The sequence below is a fragment of the Solanum verrucosum genome, unplaced genomic scaffold (assembly GCF_900185275.1).
Source record: "Solanum verrucosum unplaced genomic scaffold, falcon-dt-bn FXZP01000205.1, whole genome shotgun sequence".
Classification (NCBI taxonomy): Eukaryota; Viridiplantae; Streptophyta; class Magnoliopsida; order Solanales; family Solanaceae; genus Solanum; species Solanum verrucosum.
The window spans coordinates 1,420,309-1,438,860 of NW_026019950.1; the positions used below are offsets into that span (position 1 = coordinate 1,420,309).

The window sequence follows — 18,552 nt, forward strand, 5'->3', positions numbered from 1 at the left end:
TTTATCTTCGATAAGCTAAAGTTACGCCATATTCTATTTAATCACCTCTTCTCAATACCTCTAAATCGCATATCTCTTCAAACCATTTCAGTCTCACTTTCCTCATTTCATCACTACTAATCCAAGTGACATTATCAAAACATACCATGTAGGCTGCATTTCGTATGCACTTTCTACGTTAGTCCTACATTTCTTTCTTCCCTCCAAATTTGTTAGGCATTCAATAAATTTGAAAGAGTCTACGTCCTAAACAGACAACGAAAAAAGGGAAGAATAAAAAAAGCACGTCAACCGTAGAGGTGTTTCAGCAAGAACGAAGCAAATAAAATAAAATAATCTATGCTCTTTAACTGTTTTTCTTTTTAATCCTTTATGAGCAACATCCAGAGGCAATGTTGCGTAATGAAACAGAGAACATGGAATGGCTCTGTTGTTTTGCACGCCTACAGAGAGACTCCAAAAGTACCGACGCTCAATCGAAAAAAAGAGCAATCAACGATATGCTTAACTCATGCCCAGGAATCCGTAACACAGAGAGAACTGACTCTCCCGCCCCTTTGACAGCAATCCTGCACTTGACGTTGGATCTCCTCATTGGAAAATGGGGATAAGCCAGAAGCCGCCCTAAAGTTTGATGACAATTCAGAAATGGCATTCATTGATACATTTCCAACGAAGCCAGATATACCAGTAACAAGGCAATAATTAAAAATCATACTTCTGCATATTGTGTAAAAATACACCACCGTTGTCCACCAAAAACCAAAAATGATTACTGCACAACCGGCCAATGCCTGTATACATTAATAAACCTACTCTCGATGGCAGATGTCGAGGTCAACTAAATAATCCATCAATTCCTCTAGCCAACTACAGTATCGAAAATGAAACCATGAATGTCCATACACATGTTGTATTCCTAGATTAGGATCTAACTACCTAGACCCATCCAACACTTTCCTTGAATCACTGCCACAAGACCGAGAGATCACTTTCAGTACTAATGTGCGAATTTTTGCAACACAACAGAACTTGAAAAAAAAAATTAGGATGTGCTGGCCACTAAAGTTTGTGATTTAACACTCCAAGCACCCACACCGCCTTCAGGGGTATAAACGGGTATATGTGAATGTGAATCTCATGAATCCACCATTTCATCTTGTATCTCGTTGGGTGCAATTAGACCAGGAATAGAACGCATCCGCTGACGTTCCCTCTCTCTCTGAGCAGCTGCTTCCTCGGCATAGAGGTCCTTATTGTCCTGCAGGAAAAGTGAAGAATCCAAGTGAGTTAAGTGGTACAAAAAACAGCTAAATACCAGAAAATATGAATAAGCTAGTTAATAACATCAGTATGTCACACTAATAAGACCAAGATAATATTAGACTAAAAGGTCCAGAACTCATGAGGAAGCAATTCATCTCTATATCCAAAACTTCTGAAAGGAAAGGGGATAAAACTAATGACATTTGTTCAACTTTTCACCTTAGGAAGAAAAAAAACTGAGCCTGCATAAAAGGAAAAAAAAAAGTTTGCCAAAAAATTACAGATAAAAAAGAGCTATTGCCAAAAATTGTTTTTAGAAAAGTGGTTTTAGGGTACTTATTAGAGAAGAACTTCCACTCAAAAAATCCTCAGAGAGCTTCAAAAATAACCACAACTATTCAAGCAAATTTTCCTTTTTCACAAACTTCTTTTCCCCTTTTTTTAACAAAAACTTTTTCCCAAGTCATCCCACAGGCTAGCATGTTGTCAGGAACTCACAATATGACCTACATCTGTAAATAAGCCATGGTAAAACCCAACACAGATGCTAATAATTCAGAGTTTTTATGACAAATATTCATCTATGAAGTACATGAATTTGTGGACATAGGGTAGAAAAAGTAGCACGTAAATTGAAGTGGAACTCACAATATGGCTACGGTTGCAAACAATGACAAAATAAGACAAGCTAAAGCTAGACACAATTTAATTCATCAGAATCTTGACAAAGTTCTTTTTAGTCCGTGTTCTATTTAAAGTCCCTCAGCGACCTGGCATACAGATTAAACAAAATTACAAAACATGAACTTTTTATTTGTTAGGGAAACATGTGAAGCCAGTGGAATTGATTTACATTTTTTGGGGAATTTGAGAAAAAACAGGTAATGAAACCTTCCTAAAACTTATAAAAAATTTCTTTTTAGGATATTGCTTGCCATTACGCCCCAAAAACAAAGTATTGACAATCTATTAGGTTCTGCCGTGGAGCATGTACATACAGGAAGAGGGTAGAGAAATAGAAGACCTTCACACACACCCAACCCAAACAAAGAAATCTTGGAACAAATGGTCTACTTGTAACACTAACCTGAGCAGAGAACTCTTTCGATTGCACAAGGAAGTCCCTTATGTGATTCTTGAATGTGGGAAGGTCATTTGTTGAATCAAATAGCCCACTGACAAATTGAGTCACCTGAAAAAAGAGCAAACCATCACTAACATCTAAATTAAAAATATACACAAATTGACATGAAAAAACATCATGCAAAACTTGTGCTCATACTTCAGCAGAGGTCATGTTGGGGAAGGATGTACTAAGAAGCTTAATGGTGTATTCGCGAACAAATTCAACATTATTTGGATATGAAACAGGCACTGTCGATGCATCCCATAGTGGCTCAGACAACATAGCTACCTGAAATCATAGCACTATGTTACAAGAAAATACTAGTACACTAGGAAAACTAATCTGTTAGGTAGACACATACCATGCAAAATAAATGCTGTAGCACCAATACATGCAATTTAAACCCAGGCTTATGAAACGTGTCTGTCAAAACAGCAAAAATTTCTTGCTCGATCGTCAAATAGTAAGTCCTATAAAACTGGTTAGCGAACTCAGAATTCTGCCATGAGAGAAGAAACTGTTAGACCTCCACCACATATGTTGAACATGAACAATCAATCTAATGGCTAACAAAATAAAGAAGCACCTGAAAATTTTTCAGCATTGCCAGCAAAAGATTAAGCCCGGTTTCAGCAATGTTCCTCTCAGTGTGCCGAAAAGCCCATATTATAGAATCCATCACAAGTTTTAATTGCTGATCAAAATTCAGGAGAAAATGAGATCTATCATAAGTTCATCCAGACATTCTAAATGCAAGCTTCATAAACTAGAATTGGTGGTCCATACATTACATCAAGAGCAGGAAAAAATACATACCTCACTCGACAGCCGTATTAAAGCAGCAAAACAATGTGTAGCAATTGCACGAAGTAATGAGAAGAACTTGAGCCGATGCTCCGGATAATCTTCAAAGTTCTTTGTGATCATCTGTTGTACAATAAATGAATTCATCAAACAGATCATGTGAGATCACAGTGATTAACTTGCCAGATGTTTATTGAAGTAATCAAATTATCTCTAAAGCATATTACAGTCCGTTGTTATGTCACCCTGGATAGGGCAAACAAACAACCGTATTGCCTGTTAAAACTGCTTGAGATAAACGCAGGTAAAGACTCCAAAAACAGATACAAATGCATGTATAAAGAAACGGAATAAAGAACTCTCAATCAAATAAATGAGGAAGGAGAATAGTATCACCAAATTAATACCTAAAACAAATACATCTATAAGCTTCATGAGAAGATGGAGCAATGCAGCATTGCAGAAATAGGAACACCCTTTATCAAACAAGTAGCTTATGCAGGAATTTTTTTAGTCAAATAATGCCGAGGATGGCATTTGGAACAGAGGCATAGTTGGTGTACTATTGGGATGACTTAATATAAAAAGAAGAGGCTACATATTAACTACTAAAGAATAGAAGTGAACTCGGAAAAAGGGGGGGGAAACAAACCTCCAGAGTACACTGGAAAGCAGCTTCAAATATTCGAGGGACATCCTCAATCATAGCACCCTTGTACCTAACAAGAAATATGTTAGACACAGAAGTAGGTGTACCATGAGAATATGGACAAAATTGGCACATAGCAGAAATTCCTGTTTGGAGCAGACAATTTACGAGCTCATGCTGAGTGCCATTTTTTTTGGGGAGGGGGGGGGGCTTAGCTTACTTGTTTATAATTGTAGCAAAAAGAGACAGAACTTCAGATTCCCTAGCATCAGGCACATTCCTTGCATAGTCACCTAAAACTGGGTCCATCATTGGCGGCACAAATTGTTTCCCGATGTGTGGTTGATCTTCAGCCTTGTCCAAAAATGTTTCAATAAGCTTTAATGTTTCCCTTTTTACCGAGCTGCCACACATCACATGTGTAAGAAGATGCATCTTAAACTGGCAAGAAAAAGAAAAAAAATGGAACTTACCGCAAGAGTTTCACAATGGATGTCCTTGAGGCATAGGGCCCTCCTTGTGCGATGCTTGTAGATATAAGCTCACTGTACATTCTGCAACAGAAAAGGTTCACAAAAAAATCACAAAAACCCAATAACTGTCAAAAAGTGGGAATATAACGGTACAGGTGACCACCTAAACACCAAATACATGCAATCAAGTTGTAACAAGACATCTAAATATTTTGAAAACAAAAATCAAATAAAGAAAAAGAAAGTATAATACCAATACCTATAAACATTGAGCATGTCCAAGAAGATCAGAGTAATTTGAGGTAAGAAATAAGTTCCAAGTGAGCTAGCAGCACTAGTATTTGTCTGCAAGGCAAAAGAAAATGCATCAGAACCTCATGCTCAGAATAGGAGGATTTTAATGCAAAAGTATTGCTGAGTAGGATAACATTATAAACAAAACAGGATACGAAGCCTGATTGCCAAAACTCTGTGATCCCAGCACAAGCCACATGATTTGATTGACGTTTGAAGTAATAAACAAAGTTGTAAAATACTGATTTGCAAATAACATGTATGTCCAAATGCCTACTTTTTTTGAGAAAAGGGTAACTTTGTATTCATACAAAAAATTCATCACCCAAGAAATGATGAATTGGAAACTTACATCCCATAGTGTGATGGGTCCACTCCATGTCCAAATGCCTACTTAATTTAGTTTAAAAAGAAATATAAAAGGAATAGAGACTACTAATGAGAAACCTGCATCAGCAAAGCCCAGATATAGTGTAGCTAGCTTGTGTAATAAATCCTAGTTAATATCCTCATAAAGACATAACAAACATACTACATTTTGCGACTACATAGTATTCAACAGAGAAACTCTTAACATGTGGTTAAACTTAAACTGGCATGCTTCGAGTCTAAATCACCAAAGTTAATACTCAATGATTTGAAAGCAAATTAGCCTCGAAATATTGTTATTTTTAAACTGGTAAAAGAGCCTTAAAATAATATTGTTTTTTAACTTACTATTAAAAGGAAAAAAAAACATCCTTGATATTTTGGTTTTATTAAATGATAAGACATTACAAAATGAAGCACAAAGTTTGTGCCAAATTGCATGCAAATCAGTCACTTTACATCATAGTAAGAAGCTGAGGAAATCTAACATTCTATCTACTGTATTAACATCTTCTAGTCTACACCAAAAATCCAAAGACATACATTTCTATTTCAATATATGTATATTTTCACATTCTCTTTCAAAAATTGTTGATTTCTTTTCTTCCAAATAACCCGCTATATGCAGAAAGGACTGAAATGTTGTTTTTAAAACTGTTAAAGGGGCATTGAAATAGATAAAAAAAAAAATAACTCAAACCAAAGGCCTAAATAGAAATAATAAGAAAACAATGCTTGACGAAAGTAAATAGGAGGTTCGAACTTGTAAACCTCTTCAAATTAAAGGAAAGGCTTAACCGCTGGACCAAGAATGCATATCTGATAGGTGCTGATATTCGATATTATACTATGTTTATCTTCAAATATCATTTATCACCCAATACTTAATGAAATAATCTGAAGTAGAGGTGACGGATATAAAAGGTAACCTGCAATATATTTAGAACAGCTCGAATAACATCTTGATCTTTCAGGTAGTCCACACTTTGTCGTGCTTGTCCTATAATTTCATTCCATCTCTGTAAAAATTAAATGTTCATAAGCCACAATAATATGTAGTATAAACTCCATGAGTAATCTTATGTGGCGCCTCCAATGAAGGCAAAAAAAGATATTAGTATGCAAAAACAGATGAATAAACAAACAAAGTGATGGATAGCATCCAAATACATCTAATCTAGACCATATGTCAGTAGTAGCCGCTTACCTGATTTGGAAGCTCCATCAACCTCTGCAGATACTCATCTCTTTTTTGGGGATCAGGTTCTGCTTGAATCATTTGACCAACCTAGTAAAAGGACACAGAAATCCTTTCAGCATAAAAGATTTAAGTCCTTTTCCTCAGTTTCCATTTTGAATCTTCTTAAGTTTGTTTTGAAAAGAAAAACACATTTCTATATTTTTGGAAAGTCTTCAACTTAACCATTCCATTTTACCCTTTAATGACTTTAAGAATGTTCCAAAAGTCTTTCATTTTTAAACTTAGTGCCCAGTCAAATACCGCCATATAGAACAAGGCAGAGGCAATTTAAAACATCTAAAGAAACAAGTAAAAAGAAATGAAATTTATTCACTAGAACAAAAAACTCTTACAGATTCGTAGAAGGTATGAATCTGATGAGGTTCTAAATCTGCAATGGTTGTGGGAAGAGTGGTTAAAAGTTCTGAAACAAATGGCTCATTTTCTCCAACCTGAGAACAACAAGACAGTAAACAGTACCAGATCAGTGTTCAGTCATTTTTTCACCCTTGTATCTTCAGAAGAAACTGATGCTATTGACAAAATATTCTATTACCTGGACTACAACGAACTTGCGCTTGCATTTCTGAACAATTTTCAAAAACGTATCACAGGCCATATCCTAGAGAAAAGAGACAGAAGGTCCTCAGGAACAGGAATGACGGCACCACAATGAACAATAGCATATAAGCACAAGAAAATAGTTGATTGCAGTCCAGTGTTTTAGGCCATAACGTGAAACAAGTACTTGAACACTCAGTGTGCAAGTCATTTCATCACTTATTTGGAGACCCAATGCCAATAAACAAGGAAAGACCTGATTACTGATACCACATGGCATAATTCCATAGGACTCTACAATGAAATCACCAAATGATCACCAGTTTTATACGCCACAACAATTGGCAATAAGTGAACCAACCACTCAGTAACTAGAGGGCAAAGCAAATTCCGACAAGGATAAACAGTAAAACAGCAGCTGAAAGCTAAATCATTAGGAAGTAGAAACCTGCACTCCAGGATGTGTTTCATGCATGAACTCGAACAATTTGTTCACAACAGTCTTCAAAAATTTCCAATGAGCTCTCAAAAATCTAGGATATTGCCCAACAACATACCTGGCAGTTGATCAAAACAAGTTGTGACAACATTTCTTAATTGAAAGAATACAGAGTAGCTGTATGCCATACACCATCTATAAAAATTAGTAAAAACAGCATTCTGGAGAAGATTAAATTTGTGATTTTTTGAGAGGTAATTGTAAAACAATGAATAATGTCGAATTAGATGCACTGAAAAACTTCTGGCAAAGAAAATAAAAACTGGCAAACGGCAATGACATCACATCCATACATTATATTGCTTGCAATTACGGCCTTGTTGTCTTTTCCTTTCGTGATTTCACATAGGTTAAGCAAATCGCGTATCACCATGACAAGGAATCTGTTCTCCTGCCAAAGTGAACACAAGGAAAAATGTGAAAAATCAAGATCTTAGCATTTAAATGATAGAAAAATTTGGTAGTCTTGTTCAGTTTACAGCAAGAAAATAAAGATGCACATAGAAAACTTCAGTAAAAATGACAGCATGAAACAGCAGTTAGGATGTTCTCTTGAATCTTGAAAGCAAAAAGTTGCACAACCAAACTAATATAAGCAAAATACCTGCTCTTCCACCATCGACCCAGATATGGAACCAATTGCCCAACATAATGTATTTAGATTGTTCCACGACCAGTCCTCGCCATTGAGTTGGTTGCTAAGTTTCTTCAGCATCTGAGTGATACACGAATATGAAATCTTAATGAACCTCGAAAATTAGCAATTGTCCATCATGAAACATTTTTGCCCGAAACACCGTGTCAAAGAAAAGAAATAGTAGCTAACAACACTTGGAACAAAATCAACAAACTTCAATCGCAAGTAAAGGTTAATCAAGCCAAAAGCAATTAGCAACAGCACTTGGAAGTAGGTTGAAGATAACTAAATGAACAGCTTAACTATAACTAGGTCGTTGGAAGCCTGGAATATAAGACAAGTTGCAATTAACCAAAAGGTAATAGAAATTGCCAAGACCTCCTATATACTGTAGTTTGCAAATAAGGATAGAATCGTCATCTCAACTAATTCTTCAGCAGATCAGGGATTTATGCATTTAAGAGCTCTCCAGCAATTAGCCATAAAATCACCATAATTGAGAAACCCAAACCATCTATTTCTAGAGTATCTCTTTGATGCTAATTAGCCATCCAGAAAAGTACGATATGAAAATTCAGAACCGATACGAGCTTAAAGAACATTTAGCATGCTACTTCAACTACATTTATTCAAGTCACAACAAATTTGATGGCTTTAAAGGAAGTGTACCTGCTTTTCAGTATCGTCATGATCAAGATGTGACAAGTAGATCAGAGTTTCCCTCATGATCTGCAAAATTTAACATCATCAAACACGTAAAAAGAGGACCCAACATTGCAAAACAAGAATCAGGCAAAATGCATTCCGCCAAATATAGCATGCATCTCTTAAATTTACTCCAACCCAACAAGATCCAAAGACTGTCAATCAAATTCAACAGGTTATTCTGTAAGAACTAACAAGATAGATACCTTGTATTGCACAAGGACGTCATTGTCCTTCATTGTTTCACGGACAATGTTCCCATTTTCATCTTCGACAATGAGAACTTCTTCAGGTTTTGCCATGCGAGATATCATAAGTAACCTCAACTTGGACATTGGACCAGAATAAAGTTGTCTCCTCTGCATAAGTTGCGCTCCAAGACCATCATTCATGCCAGAAAGCAGTGGCATCTGCTTAATTAACACAAAAGACTTGCACATGAGCAGTTTGGTTTTTGGAGAGTTCTAGGCAAAAAGGATCCAGGTGCCTTGTCATACCTGAAGCCCCATCAGGTTTGCAGTCATTGTAGGATTATCAAGATTATGATGTGCTGCTTCAAACAGCTCAAGAACTAAGGAATTCCAGTAGTCCAAGCAAACCTGCCAAACCACACCTTAGCAATCACACACACTACCAAGAAAGTTTTTGAATCACAAATAAACAGTGGTGCAATACCTTAAAAACCTCTGTATCATCCACATACGAGATATTAATAAGGTACTCAAGCCCCAACAAGAGGGCACTTATATTCTCTTGTGATGATTCTAGCACACGTATATGAGACTGCATACAAAGTAGCTTGTAAGAGACAACGCTGACTACTACATTCCAAAATCATATTGCCAATACACAACTTCAAAGTAAATGTTCTCATGTCGTAAACACAAAGTAAAGAAGCTTGCCTTAAAAAATGATGTAAAAAACAGAGCCAGATTCTGAATGAATGCCTGTATAAAGGAAAGAAAAACATCAGTTTACAAGTGAATACAACCGTTAACTAACAATCCACTGTCTCAAACAAACCTGTTCTTCATTGCTTCCATTTGCATACGCCTCTGGAATGTTTGTATTAACTGGAAGAACACTCTATACATGCGAAGAAAAACCATCAGATAATGAGCACAATAGCACAACCATAACTAGCCAAACATTAAGGTATAACTAAACAGCCTATATCAACAACACTAACACCTAGAATGGCGGATGAACCAAGTTCAACTGTAAGTTTGGGCATTTTGATTAAGCGACTGAGTCTACAGCAAATTTCCAACTTAGGTATCACAATAACTCTATCCTTCGGTAAATTGAACGTGATGTTTTACTAAATCCATATAGAACAGCAAACTCAAACACATCATAGCATCTTCTAAAGGAGAAAGTCGACACAGACAAAAGTATCTAGACAAGACTAGAATGAGCAATTTAAAGAGGGCCTTCATTCTGTCAACAATAGAACAATAACCTAGTCAAATAAGTTGTACCACCTTTGCTTTAACCATTGTCCTAGAAAAGTACTGAGGGATCGTTTGGTGCAAGGGATAAAAATAAATAGTCATGGGATAAAAAATTTGTGTCTTGTTTGGTTGCCATGTTTGGGATATAACTTATCCCACCATTTATACCATAGTGATGGGATAAGTTATCCCAGGATAGCTAATCCCAAGATAGATAACTAATCCTGGGATAACTTGTTCCCAACCAAACGACCCATGAAAGTTTCACACAACTCCTACTTAGATTATACAACGTTTACGATAAGTGATGGTAACACAGCTGTTCCGAGACAGACCGGTATACAAATGTTATACATATTAGTAAACAAACCTAGACAATGATATGGTTCACGGCGGACAACACCAAACTATTCAACTTCCCCATGTAATATATCAATATTGTCCCCTATTATCAGACCAAATTTCCTCTTTGCAGTATGTCAGTAATAGAATGTCCTTCACAAAGGTTTTCATAAGACTAACATTCACCTTTAGAATATTCAAATTTATAAATTAAAAAAAGACTATCTATTCATTCGGCACAAAGTCAACTAGCAACCCTCTAAAGTCCGTGGGAAAAATTAAACAACAGATATATTGGTCTACAGTGCTAAAGAAAATAGAAGGCATTCACAAAGGGTGTGGTTGATACACAAATAAGGAGAAAAAGACACTTCCTGTCATCAATTCATACAACTATTCAAAATTTGACGCACGGAGAAGCTTATGTAATTCTTCTAATAACTTGTACCAATGTCAAGACCAAGCAACCAATTCTAGGGAAAAACTCTCTTAAGGCTCAATTGAAAAACAAAGAGAAGGGTTGGCTAGATTCAGGGTAAAACCAAATAGCCTTACCCTGCTCAAAAATACAAATCCACTGTTAACTGTCACAAAGTTGACAGAGAAACTAAATACAGCTATACAACGATTAACCATAGACTGATTCCATCTATGATCTATGGTACACTCTTGAACCAATTAAATAAGAACAAAGCAACATCAAGGATTAATTAGCTCACCTGCAACTGCCCCATGAATATGGTGTACATCTTGACATACTGTTCGTTATAAAAATCCCCAAAATTAAGGGCAGCAACCTGCATATTAACACAGAAACCAAAAAGTATACTGAATAACTACGGATCAATTTTACTGTTAAAAGAAACTCTAGTAGAGATCTTGTCATTATATACCTCTGTTAGACACTGAAGTGTGAGATTGCGATAAGATGGCATGGGGAAAAATTTAAGCAGTATTTCCAACTGTAATATGAAAAGACACAAGTCAGGCAACACTCCTCAAACACGTCTGTATTAAGACAGCAAATTGTAGAACATGCTTCAATTAAAAAGATAAATGATAAGCAACCGAGAATACAAACCAGTGTTGATTCAAAAATATAGCCAAGTGGAATCCATGAAAGGAAAGCATGCAGTGTAGCAAGCGTAGCCCTGATGAGCTCAGTTCTGTGGGATACTGATAGCACATACAAGCATAGTTCATGGATGAGTTGAAACTCGCTGTAAACAAAGGAACCAATGTCTTAGAAAGAGAAGTCTTAATTTATAAAAGGAAAGGAAGATATCTGACCATAATTCAATGTGTGTAAAGATTATATATGAAGACCCTCTTCTTTGAAATTATATAGAAATTATATAAGGAGCTCTACAATCCATACGGTGTATAGAATCTTTTAATTCTCAAGTCAAAACCGCCTGTTTCACCCAAGCATAGTAGAAATAACCAGGTTTTAATCACATTCAGTGCTTCAAAAATATAATTTTTAAAAAAAAACAGCAGGAAAGAACAAGTTGTAAGTGTCTTAAATAAAAGGCCAGTACAAGCCAAAAGAATAAAATACTCAAACAGAAAAACAAAAAGCTACACAAGCTCATGCATTTATCAGAAAGGAAGAGAACCAAATAAATTTATGTAAATAATCTTTCTTTCATAGAATGGAAAAATATTTTCTACTGAGCCACAAAGTCTGGAAAAGTATTTTCTACTGAGCCACAAAGTTTCACCAAAACAGTGATAACTCTTTACATACTATTTTCTTTTTTACTTTAGAGAACTCTTCAGTCTTCACCTCCTATTTTCTCTGGCAACCAACCAAAGGGAAGTTCCAACAGTTCGGATTTCTCTACCATTTCCCTATTTCTACTTAGTTCCTTCTCATCTATTTTGCCGATTTTCAAAATGGTAAATGGTTTCTAGACTCTACTCAACACCAGTATGTCAAAGCCAATATTTGAGGTTATCCCATATATCAAACAATCCTATGTGGAAAAAATCCCAAGTTAAAAATTAAACCAAAAAGAAACTCATACAGATATGGAATTGTACCTGTTTAAAGATTGTTTGAGCTCCTTGATCTTTTGTTGAGTCATTTCACCCCTTGAGAAATCGAAAACCTCCTCGCTTAGAAGCTGAAGATAGTAGTTTCAAGTTTTCAAGGTGTACTTGATTCTAATGTTTTCATTGGAAGATGGAAATGAAGATGTAGAGAAATCTACCTTCAATATCGCCATGCAGTTTTCACATATTGTTTCGCTTGTCTTTGCAGCCGCAACTAAGTCAGGAATGAAGCTTCGCCATCTTGCAGGCCACTCGTGCTTCAAAATCTGAAAATATAAATGCCAAGAAAAAAATGAATTCTGAAAGACCCTTCAACTTCATGTGTAACTAACACGAGTCACAATCAATGATAATGAGGGTGCTGTGTGTGTGGCTCAGTCTACGTGTGTGTTCCTTTTTTATAAAGAGAGTGTTGTAGGTATTAAGAGTACCTGAACCAAAATTATGTTAAGCTTGCTAATATATAGCCTTTCCCGCCGCAGAGATGCTTCATCACTGGAAAGCTGAGCTCAATATAGGGATAAGCATAAATGACGCGGTTAATAAAATCCATGGAAACAGAAATTAAATTCAAGGTCCAAATAAGTTGAAGAGAAATAACAAGAAATGCGTAGTTGTACCTTCACAATAACTTCAGAAATATAGTTTTTCATTCCATCTCGTTGTTCGACAGGCAATGCATTCCATCTATACTTTATTACACCTTCTAGAACCTGCAGGGTGAAGACAGTTAAATATCTTACTCAGCTTTCTGCCATATATAACTAAACTAGAAGTCCCAAACAAACATAGAAAAAGAACTGAAACAAAACAACAGTTCTTTTTTTTTAACAGTTGCACAATAAACACCACCTGACAGCATCTCTATCATGTTACTCCCTCAGTTTCAAATTGATTGTCAAGTTGCTTTGGCACAGAATTTACGAAAGTAAAAAAGACTTTTGAATCTTGTGCCTATAAACTAAAGATATGTTGAATGTATTATTTGTCTTTTAGTTTTGTAGTCTTAAAAGTGCCAAGTGAAAAGTTGAAATTCAAAGTTACCAAAAAGGGAAAGAGGCATTCTTTTTCAATGGACTAAAAGGGAAAGTAGGACAAACAAATCGAAACAGAGTTAAGTAGTTGTTAATACTCAAGACACAACTTTAGCATTCTGCTCCACATTATTTTCCAAAAAACAAATTACTCAATTTAAACTTCCCAATTTTCAAAAAAGTTTCTATTTGGGTTGTCATCCCTCCCGCCTTATCTCCACAGTCCAAAAATAATTCTAGAACTTCACGCACAGCTTAAATAGTGATAATTTCATACTCCCTTCGACTCAATTTATATGACACGCTTTCCTTTTTAGTCAGTCCAAAAAGAATGACACATTTCCTTATTTGACAAAGATTTAATGACACTAACAAGATTTTACCCATATTGGGTCCTGCTTATACGGCAAAAAGTCCATAAAGATGTGCTTTTCAAGGGTAATTTTGAAACATTGCTAAGTCTTTCCATATTTCTTAAGCTCGGTGTCCAGTCAAACTACATCCCATAAGTGGGGACGGACTACGGAGGGAGTACGTGAATTACTTTTTTCGCTTGCATCAGTCAAAGTTCACCCTTACCAAAGAAAACATTAATCACAGTTAAACAGTTACGTTTAAAGCAATCTCAATCCTAGTTAAACACTGATACTAAAAATAAAAACACTAATCACAGTATAACAGTTAAACAATCTCAACCACATTTAAACACTGATACTTAAATTGAATAAAAGAGTCATAGCTGCAAGTTCAACATCACAAAGTACTGTAAAACTGACCTGCAAAGCGAAAAACTTAGTATTCAGGCTTTGTGTGCTCGATAGAATGTGAACCACTTGAAGCCACATATCTGGGTTATTTTGCAAATCGCGCAAAATATGGTCCGCTGCAGCTCTCTGCAAAGCAATACATATAGTATATGATTAACATAAGAACAGTGGAAATGTTTCCAACTCTAGGCCTGACTGTTCAACAGAGGAATCATCAGCAGTGATAACATAGCAAACCAATTGACAAGCTGTATATATGATCCTACGGGGCTAAGCCATATTTTGGTTATTCTCTACAGTTGTTCATCATAATTGTTCCTTTTATCCCCAAAAAGTTTAATCTGTAATCTACATATTTAATTTGGAACAACAAACACTTTTTTTATGACAAGGGAAACCCACCGCCACTACCTTTGAGTGCGCATAGGTAAAACCCCTACTCCTATGCAATAGCTCACAAACCAAACAAAAGAGGTAACCCGCACTAGGCAAGCCCGGAAAAACAACAGCAAACACTTGAGATTTATTTTCTTCCGAGTCTAGCAGGAAATTGAGGGTCCTCATAAATATCTGGTGGCCAAATATAAACAGATGCAAAACAGCAAAAGTCACATTAAATGCCAGATGGAAGTTTATAACACTTTCCACTACCATTATTATTACTATTATTATTATTATTATTATATTATTATATTATTATTATTGTAATCCAGATGGAAGTTTCTATGGCTTATCACTATCACTGTTATTATTATAATCCAGATGGAAGTTTCTATCGCTTTACGCAGTCATTAATGTTACTGTAATCCAATGGAAGTTTCTAGCTTTCAGCTACCATTATTGTTATTGTAATCCAGATGGAAGGTGTATCTCACTTATCTTTATCACTATTGTTATTGCAAACCAGGTGGAAGTTTCTATCGCCTACCGATACCATTGTTATTGTAATCCAGATGGAAGTTTCTATTGCTCTCACTATCACTATTATTATTGCAATCCAGATGGAAGTTTCTATCGCTTATCACTATTGTAATCCAGATGGAAGTTCATATTGCTTACCACCATCCCTATTGCTATGGTAATCAAGTCTTTGAAATATTATTGTGACTTGGCTAGCAATGAGAACAAAGATTTTGCGAGTTCCACTCCTCAAACTGAATCCTCTCGTGTATGAAACTGAATTGTTATTCACAGAATCACACTAACACTCATAAAAGATTTTTGCCTTTTTTAAAAAAAAAAAATCTGATGCTTACTAATTCACAGAATATAGACCCTGTTATTCAATTGGTGGAACTACAGCTGTATAAAGCACTCAAGTGAGCCTTATAGAAAGCAAAAAGGCAATAGACATCTTTTTTTAAAAGTGTTCTAGCGGCAACAAGCCATTATACACCGACAGGGTAACTAGTGCCATACTAGAGAACTGCTGAGTTAATTGTATAAGTACGAAAAAGGATGTACAGATGCCTTGCGTTTTTCTTTATACACGTAGCAGGTTTGAGAATCCTTCTAGTATGCCACTATCTACTTATCTTTACAATAACGAGATTAAAATGTGGGATACCACAGAGAAAGAACTGCCTACATCCAAAGCCTTCATTTTTTTCATATGTAGGTGAGGACTTTTCCCCCTTCTCATGCAGATTTCTCTAACTCTTTCCTTTTCTTTAAACCTGGGGTGAGGGTCAAAACAACTGTAACATTGTACATTCCAAGCATCTGAAACTACGAATCCTTAGGAATTGAACAAACATTAGTCAATGTCTTGGTGACATCAACGAGTTCAGCAAAAATTACAGGAATGGTTGTACATAAGCAATATAAATTCTTCAAATTCCCAAAAGGAAGTGACGCTTCCATGTAACCTACAACAAACCTAATGTTGCACTTATTTTAAGTGCTTTTAGGCCAAAAATAGCTTTTAACCACGTTTGGAAAATTAATTTAATCTAAAAGGATAAAAACAACACAAAAGCCGCTATGACTAAGTAAAAAACTAAAAGCCAGTCCAAACATAGCTCTTACAGCGCAACAAAAAAGTAAAAAAAAAAAAAAAACGCATCCCCTATATAGAAAGAACGACGCCATTCTACTCAACTAAACACCAGCAATCAAAAAAGTTAAAGTCATGCCAAGCCATCGAAAACGAAAAACAGAAAATTTAACCAGCAATTGTCAGATAAACCAGATAAATTGAACAAATGAAGAGCAACAGCAAAAATGCTCTCACCTCTTCCTTAGATCCGGTGCCATAGAAAGCAGCAACAGTAGCGTCAAGCAACGAAACATCAATGGGCTGGCTCAAATCTCTCAGCTTCTCCGCCGCCATGGTGAGAACGGACGAACAGAGTGATAAACCCTAGAAGTAATCACAAGCAAAGCAGTAAAACCCTAGAAACGAGAACGAAAACCCTAAGCAAAGAAAAAGTGAGCGCCTCAATTGTTAAAAAGGTGTTTTCAAAGATGTGGATTTTGTAAAAAACATGAGTTTCTAGAAAGAGGCCAAAAGAGGAGAAAACATAAACAGAGAGACAGCTTCAATTTGACGCAGAAAGAGTATATAGAGAAATAATAGGAGAGTAAATATATATACTACTATTACTAAAGAGGGATTTGGGGAAGTTAATTTTCAAGCGCTTTTCCCTCCTCTCTTTTATTTTTTGTTTTTTTTAATTAGTGTGGGTGAGAGGAGTGTTTTTCGTCTATATTCTTATATAATTTTTTGTTTTGGTTATATTTTGATTCGAGATTTGTCGGTAACCGCCATTTTATTTAGCAGAGCTTAGGTCTATGTAGATTCTATGTTCCACGGATTTTACTGTGTGGAATTAGAGTAAATATTGTAATTCTTGGTTGTCGTTATTTGAAAGATTAGTGAAACATGAGTGTTGTGACTGGATTGAGCGTTGCAGTGTTATCTTCTTATTTTTTTCGTCTGTGTTTTATGTTGAAGTTTGATTAATCTGAACTTGTGTATTATCGAGCTCATTTCTGAAGGTGACGATGTCAACATTTTTTTTTCATATTCATATTTAATTTAGTATACCGTATGCTTTGAAAGAAGCGTGTACAATTTGGAAAGAGTTTTAATTGATCAAAAGAAGAATATACTTCGATTGAGCCAAGGTTTTGGAAGCAGATCGTATTTTTTTTCTTTTTGATTTTATCCTGAGATGAGGTTTATCAGAAATTGTCATTTTACTTTTGAGGTAGAGCTTAGGTCTGCGTACATTTAATTTTCCTCCAATTTCATCGTGTGAAATTATACTGGATATGTCATTGTTGTTGTTATTTCATACGAGGTTAATGAAACATGGATGTTGCGACTGTTTTGAATATTGTTGTATTACTTCTTTTTTCGCCCGGTGTTTGACATTTATAGTGAAATTTGAGTAATTTGAATTTGCGCATTATCAAGCTTATTTCTGGTGGCGATGTTGTCAACACAAAAAAATTGTATTTGATTTTTTAATCTAGAAAGACATGTTTTGGAAGAAGCTTGTACTGTTTGGTAGGGGGTTTTGATTGATCAAACGACGAATTTACTTCAATTTATAAGCACTTGGGCACAGTCGTACATAACATAGAAACTACTTTGAAATAATGGATAACTTTAGCTAGAATAATAGGGCTGCAGCGAAACTCTAGAAGAGGATAAATCGGCCACATTAAAGTTATCTTCTCGAAAAAATCGTTTGATATTCAAAAATTGTTAAACAACAGTCTAACAAATTTGTTGAGACTATACCGGCAGCTAAAACGAACAAGAGCACAATCCTTAATCCAATGACCTTAAGAAGAGGGCCACTAGCGGGAATAGTTAATTCACACAGGGGCTTATCCGAAATAGCTTGGTTCACTTACTGTGTAAGATTATCTATTTCTAGAAATTTGATAACTTGAATCCCGGTGCTTGATACTCTGGCTCGAAAAAACTCTTGTAGTTATATAATGGGCCAAAAATTGAGGAATCAAGTATAGAGCCGTGAAGAAGCAAGTTTATCCCTGCCCCGATCGGCAGTTGCTAGGTTTTTTCATCTCTAAACTTTTTTCGATCTTCGGTCCGAGCTGTATAAGGCAAAAACTCACCGTACATATGATTCGGAGGCCGGGCCTCACCCCAGCAATAAGGGTGCGACTTAGGCTAACTAACACAAAAAAAGATACAATACACTCGACGATTGTCTTTCGGTTCCAAACTCCATATTGGAAAGGAGCGTTGTTGTTTGTGAGGTCTTAATCACATGGACGTACTTTTCATTCCATTTGTG

General features: G+C 35.8%; 1 protein-coding gene across 1 annotated transcript; it reads right to left on the reverse strand.

Moving 5' to 3' along the window:
* Positions 1 to 707: 707 nt before the first annotated feature.
* Positions 708 to 16,822, reverse strand: LOC125813929 (protein EXPORTIN 1A). The gene is made up of 32 exons (XM_049493408.1): positions 16,512 to 16,822; positions 14,288 to 14,404; positions 13,098 to 13,190; positions 12,909 to 12,980; positions 12,636 to 12,743; positions 12,466 to 12,548; positions 11,501 to 11,639; positions 11,313 to 11,381; positions 11,139 to 11,216; positions 9,647 to 9,709; positions 9,526 to 9,570; positions 9,299 to 9,406; positions 9,121 to 9,222; positions 8,830 to 9,033; positions 8,588 to 8,647; positions 7,886 to 7,996; positions 7,575 to 7,672; positions 7,231 to 7,339; positions 6,778 to 6,843; positions 6,575 to 6,673; positions 6,189 to 6,269; positions 5,911 to 6,000; positions 4,578 to 4,663; positions 4,319 to 4,399; positions 4,066 to 4,248; positions 3,849 to 3,915; positions 3,209 to 3,319; positions 2,979 to 3,086; positions 2,754 to 2,891; positions 2,549 to 2,680; positions 2,354 to 2,458; positions 708 to 1,261 (listed from the first exon to the last, which is right to left on the reverse strand). The coding sequence occupies exons 1-32, from the start codon at positions 16,608 to 16,610 to the stop codon at positions 1,139 to 1,141; spliced, it is 3,228 nt and encodes a 1,075-aa protein (XP_049349365.1). The 5' UTR covers positions 16,611 to 16,822; the 3' UTR covers positions 708 to 1,138.
* Between the last annotated feature and the right edge of the window lie 1,730 nt (positions 16,823 to 18,552).

What these genes read in the sequence shown, in the direction of transcription:
- LOC125813929 (XM_049493408.1), bottom strand. Translation starts at nt 16,610, where the DNA reads ATGGCGGCGGAGAAGCTGAGAGATTTGAGCCAGCCCATTGATGTTTCG. An exon ending in GCACCGGATCTAAGGAAGAG is followed by an intron (nt 14,405 to 16,511) that starts GTGAGAGCATTT and finishes ATTGCTTTGCAG; the next exon opens with AGAGCTGCAGCGGACCATAT. An exon ending in TAATACGGCTGTCGAGTGAG is followed by an intron (nt 3,087 to 3,208) that starts GTATGTATTTTT and finishes AATTTTGATCAG; the next exon opens with CAATTAAAACTTGTGATGGA.